Here is a 6,110-nt window from a genome sequence, read left to right as displayed (position 1 = left end):
AATTTTTTTTTTTTTTTTTTTTTTTTTACAATGAACATGTGTTGCTTTCATAATCAAAAAACAAGAAAGGTCAATGCACTGACCCAGCTTCACTGACGTAATGTGGGTTTGTGGCTGGGAGCTGTCCTCTGGGTTTATGGCTTCGGGGCACCTGATTCTGTTCCTACATTGGACGGAACGGCAAGGAAAGCGTATGGGTCATTCATGGTCTGTTTCTGGGGGTGGATGGGGAGAGAGCGGCTGGCCCCGGGCTGTCAGGAAGCAGCGGCGCTGAGGCTGCCTGCACATACCTTCCCATAGAGCTGTTCCATATCTTCTGCGTTCCTCACAATCACATTGTTGTTTATCATCTCGGCCCGGAATATTCTAAAGTCCTTCTGAGGACCACAGTCCTGACCGAAAGGGATCGGCAGTGGAGACTCACAGCTCTCATACACTCTTCTTTTCCTCCTTGGGGGACGGAAAACTGCCTCTGCCATTTTCCAAGGTAACTGTTCTTTAAAGACTGTAATAGGGAGAAAGAAACAAGTCAATCAATAACTGTACTGACCAAACATGTGAGTACATTTATATCCAGGCTCAGAAAACCTTGTGGTCTGTGGGAAAAATATTTATAAAGCAGTGAACAAAAAGAGAGAGTAGCGAGAAGATTTTGTTTGCGCAGCACAAAGCCTACCCACCTCGGGTATCTCGATTACTTCCCACGACAATGCCGTGGTACCATTTCTCATTACGGTTGACGAGACTGAGGCCTAGTGACACGTCCATGGTCACAGTGCCACTCGTAGGTCTCCTGACAGCGAGCACAAGAGGATTTCTGCCCATGAGGATTCCTCCCAGCCTCTCAAGCGGCCAACAGACATTTACCGAGCACCCACCAGAGGCTCACAATCATCAGAGGTGCTAGGGATATAAAGAGAATACCAAAAGGACCCTGTCCTCAAAGAAGTAAATCTAGTGAGCACCTCCTTTTCCAAAAAAGGACCTTAAAATACGTTCCAAACATTTGGTCAATCATCTCCCAGTTTTTCAGGTAAATTAATAATAGTAACAACAGCAGCAGCAGTCATCATTTAAGGGTCTATTCCTCAGCACCAAGCGTGAGCGGCTAAGGGCAGGAAGTGTCAAGCCAGCGCGCAGGGATGGGAATCGGCTTCACCACCGCCCAGCTGTGTGATGTGGGGCAAAAGTTACTTGATCTCTCTGTGCTTTGGTTTCCCCATCTGCAAAATAAGGATAAATACAGACTCCATATTATAGTTTAGACCCACAGGAGCTTAGAACAGTCCCGGCACGCAGCACTGAGTGCTCTGCACGTTCACTATGATTACTATTCTGGCACTATTACTATTAGCACTAAGAACACCGTGTGACAGATGAGGAAACAGAGCCAGGTTAGACAGATGTTGTCAGAGGCCTGGAGGGTGGTGGCCCTGGATGACCCCAGGTCTGCTGAACGCCAAAGGCCACGCTATTCCCTCTGGGTTCCGCTGTGAGCACAGGCAGGCCTCCTCTTGTTTGAAGGCTCGCTGTTTCCCCAGGTTAGGGGCTGAAGGGTTACAGAGAATTATGGAGAATTATGGAACTACCATGCGCCCAGCACTATGAGGGAGGAAAGGAAGGCGAAGCGAGTACCTCTCCCTTCCAGGCCTTACCCTCAACCCGAGGAGACAAAACAAGGACAAAACGCACACAGGCTGCACTTCAATAATGGCTGGGGGAAGGAAGTCAAGTTGAGTGCATTGTACGATAAAGACAGAGCCACAGCAGATGCATTTAACTCAGGAAAACTCAACCACATGCAAGGGGGAAACACAGACAGTGCAGGGGACTGGGTCAGGTGCTCCACTCATTGGGCAGGTGCCCTGGAATGAGACAGGGGACCTGAATCTGCTGCACCCTCAGTCCCGGCTCTGGACCCGACTTACACGGACAGCACATCTGGTGCTTGAAGATACAGTGGGGCTGTATCACACATGTGTTTAGCCTCCATGGCTCCAAACCCTCACAGGGGAACACATACGACTGATTATTTAGGTGCCTCCTGCACTCAGTACCAGCATCCTGTTGGGCAAAGGATGTAATCAAGCCTGAAACAGCCAACGAAGGTGGCCAAAGCTGAGGCAGGAAGCTGAGTGGCTTTAAGGGTTTACGCCCATTAAAAAGAAATCAAAAGCCTTGTCCAATGTGTAATGATTCCTTTATCCACCCTCCCAAATATGTTGAGGAATTAAATGAGGACAAACAAAAACAAAGACCAAGGAAGTTAGAGACATTGATAAATCAATTATAAAAGTAACAATAAAATGTAAGAATCAGAAAGTTGGAACTGTCATAGAATTGCCAAAGTATTCCAAGCAGCAAAATGCTAAAATAATTTACTTCTAAATAAGAGTCCTTCAATGGAATTAAATAATGAGCACAACTGTGTGCATTTTGCATACATCTATGTGTGTGTGTGTGTATACACACACACACACATCGCTATATAGCGTTCATAACAGGACTATGTATACCACATGTTAATGGGCAATTAAGATTTCCTCCCAAGGGCACTTTAAGTAGATTTTCATTTGCCAATTTATCACTCAACCCAAGCAACTACAGTTGACCCCTGAACAACATGGGATTTAACTGCATGGGTGCACTTACACCCAGATCTTTTTCAAGAGTAGATGTTACAGCACTACACCATCCACAGCTGGTCGAATCCACAGATGCAGAACCTCGGATATGAAGGAACCAGGGATACAGAGGGCCGACTATAAATTACACTCAGATTTTTGACTGCAGAGAAGGTCAGAGCCCTGACCCCCTGCGTTGTTCAAGGGTCAATTGTACTGCATTTAGCATTCAATTGAAGAAATGGCAATTTGTTCTAAAAATTAAAATGATGTTGTATTGGCTTTTTTGAGGCAGGATGTGGGTCTCTAGTGAGGCACCTTCTAGGGATTTCCAGGAATAATTCGAACTTTTATGATCATTGCACTTTTATAACTTAACCTCTGGTTAGTATTTGATTTGTATATATTACATTTGAGGTTTTTAAGAAAGAGAAAATTTTAATGGCTAACTTCAACAACTTGCAATTAAATTCTCTCAAACAAGTGAAAGAGTTCTGTTTCAATTTGCCTGGTTTGTTTAGATTTTCCCTTTCAGATTGCTATTACACTCTCAACAACAACAACAAAAGGCAAAAATGAGCTATGACACTTGATGGCAAGAACTCTGTACTCCTACCCAAGTTTGCATGGCAGAAGGTTCCTGCCACAAAAGATTCCCAGTTTTTCACAAAACCTCAAAATCCCAGGTTTAGTGCCACCTCTGCACATGAGACAGCAAAGCACATCAAGAATGTGGCTCTTAGTAGGCCTTCCATATATGCAAAGCTGCCATTACGATCATGGGACTTTCAACAGCCCACGTAAAGCTCCCTGAACCCAGTTTCTTCCTCTTCAAATTGAACAGAACTAGAAAACAGTCTGGAAGCCACTCGAATGCTAAACACTAAGTAACCATATGACCCAGCAATTCCACTCCTGGGTAGATAAAAGAAAACTGAAAACATGTTCGTACAAAAATTTGTACACAGGACTTCCCTGGTGGTGCAGTGGTTAAGAATCTACCTGCCAAGGCAGGGGACATGGGTTTGAGCCCTGGTCCAGAAGGATCTCACATGCCGCGGAGCAACTAAGTCCGTGTGCCACAACTACTGAGCCTGCGCTCCAGAGCCCGGGAGCCACAACTACTGAGCCCACATGCCACAACGACTGAAGTCCGTGAACCTAGAGCCCGTGCTCCGCAACGAGATGCCACCGCAATGAGAAGCCTGTGCACCGCAACGAAGAGTAGCCCCCGCTCGCCACAACTAGAGAAAGCCCACGCGCAGCAACGGAGACCCAATGCAGCCAAAAATAAATAAATTAATAAATTTTTAAAGATATATGTACATGAATGTTTAGAGCAGTATTGTTCGTAATAGTCAAAAAGCAGAAACAACCGGGATGTCCATCAAGAGATGAATGGATCAACAAAATGGGTTATATCCATATAATGGAACATTACCAGCAATTAACAGAGGAATGAAGTAATGATACAGACTACAACGTGTGTGAACCTTGAGAGCATTAGGTGGAGTGAAAGGAACCAGTCACAAAAGACCACACATTGTATAAGACCATTAATATGAAACGTCCGGAACAGGCAAATCCAAAGGGCAACACCAAGTAGATTAGGGGCTGCCAGGTGCTGGGGGAAGGGAGCTATGGGGAATGACTGCCCATAGGTATGGGGTTTATTTTGAGGGATGAAAAAGCTGTACAATTAGATTGCATTGATGGTGTTGGCTGCACAACTCTGAATGTATTAAAATCACTGAACTGTACATTTCACAAGGGTTAATTTTACGGTATATGAATCATCTCTCAATAAAGCTGAAAAAATTCAACAGGACAAACCAGAAGATCTCTCGTGTCCTAGTTTCATAGAAGAGGTGCCTTGTGCGGAACTTGGAAAGCAAAGCAGGGGAGAAAGGATTCAGTTTTTCTCCATATCTGCAATAGGCGTTTCAGAAATGTTTCTTCAGTGCCAAGACAGGAGACCAGCATGACGGGAGATGTGGGATGTGAGTACAATTACAACAGCTAACCATCACTTGGAGGTACAACATGCCAGGCACCGACTGTGCCAACGCTACACACGTGGGTACCACTACCCGCATTTCACAGATGAGTAAATGGAGGCTTAGAGAGAGCAGGTCACTTGGCCACAGCGCCACAGCTGGGAAGATGAGAGGCCAGTAAGGCAGGGAGACAGGGCACGGTGAGAAGACTGGCTTCAAAGAGGACCCCTGTATGAAGCACACACAAATGTATAGGAAGGACTGGGCCATTGGTCAGGGGGTTTGGGATGTGAAGGCTTGATGCCTGTGCAGCTTCTCAAGCCGGGAATGACAACTGAAAAGATTAAGAGGGAATTCCCTGGCGGTCCTGTGGTTAGGAGTCCATGCGTTCACTGCTGAGGGGCCAGGTTCAATCCCTGGTTGGGGAACTAAGATCCCACAAGCCACTTGGCAGGGCAGAGGGAAAAAAAAAAAAGTTTAAAAGAAAAGATTAAGAAAATTAAACTGGGGTCATATATAACAGTGGCTCTCAAGGCTTGGCTGCCCTTAGAATCACCTGGGGAAATTCTGAAACTTCCAATGCCCAGGCCTTACCTATAATTACATCAGAAAGTCTGGGGTGGGACCCAGGTGATTTCAATATGTAGCCAAAGTTGTCAACTACAGGTGATAGGATGGCCTATTCAAACTCAGTGCCAACAGCCAACTCCACTGTACAGGTGAGGAAAGGGACTCAGTGGTTGACTGCTACACACATGTAAGGAAGGAGCTGTTACTTTTCCTCTTCTAAACCTGGGCATACCAACTCGAGGCACCAATAACGTTAAGTACATTTACTTTTCTATCAGAATCAGGACTTGTTCCTAATTCTTCCCTTGAGTGGATAAGCTAACACCTTTTAGGTGTTCAGTAAATGTTTATTCCAAACAAAACAAAGTAAAACAAAAAAGGGGGGAGGTAGCTTCCTTTAACTTTCCAACCCTGTGGGCCCACCTTGCCAAACCAGCCTGGTTAAAACCTCCCACTCAGCACAACTCACATTCTCCCAATTAAAAAACCGATGAAGCTCCAAATGCGTACCTCCTGGGCCAGGGGAGGCAAGGATTAAAGGGAGAAGGCAAACAATCCTGCCTCTGGGGAGCTTTCAGGGTAGAACCCGAGACTAGACATGTAAACAAACGATAAACCTTTGCAAGCTGTTGTGAGGATTAGATGGGTAATTGTGCGAAGGAGCCTGGTACTGGGCCTACCATGCGGAGTGCTAGCCCGACGGAAGCTGTAGCTGCAACTAATGATCAAGAAGTGTTAAGGGCCGGGCTTCCCTGGTGGCGCAGTGATTGAGAGTCCCCCTGCCGATGCAGGGGACATGGGTTCGCGCCCCGGTCCGGGAGGATCCCACATGCCGCGGAGCGGCTGGGCCCGTGAGCTATGGCCGCTGAGCCTGCGAGTCCGGAGCCTGTGCTCCGCAGCGGGAGAGGCCACAGCAGTG

The 6,110-nt window shown here is 46.4% G+C and overlaps 1 protein-coding gene across 3 annotated transcripts in view; it reads right to left on the bottom strand.

The window, feature by feature from the left end:
* TSEN2 (tRNA splicing endonuclease subunit 2) overlaps positions 1–479 on the bottom strand; it is a 37,857-nt gene extending 37,378 nt beyond the window's left edge. For all 3 annotated transcript variants that reach the window (XM_007461551.1, XM_007461552.1, XM_007461553.1), the window contains exon 1: positions 291–479. In XM_007461551.1, coding sequence (XP_007461613.1) covers positions 291–479 — 189 coding nt within the window. The remainder of the gene's footprint in view (positions 1–290) is intronic.
* Between the last annotated feature and the right edge of the window lie 5,631 nt (positions 480–6,110).

The sequence above is a fragment of the Lipotes vexillifer genome, unplaced genomic scaffold (assembly GCF_000442215.2).
Source record: "Lipotes vexillifer unplaced genomic scaffold, Lipotes_vexillifer_v1.1 scaffold889, whole genome shotgun sequence".
Taxonomy (NCBI): Eukaryota; Metazoa; Chordata; class Mammalia; order Artiodactyla; family Lipotidae; genus Lipotes; species Lipotes vexillifer.
Note: the sequence above shows the minus strand (reverse complement) of the source record. Positions and strands in the feature narration are given on the sequence as shown.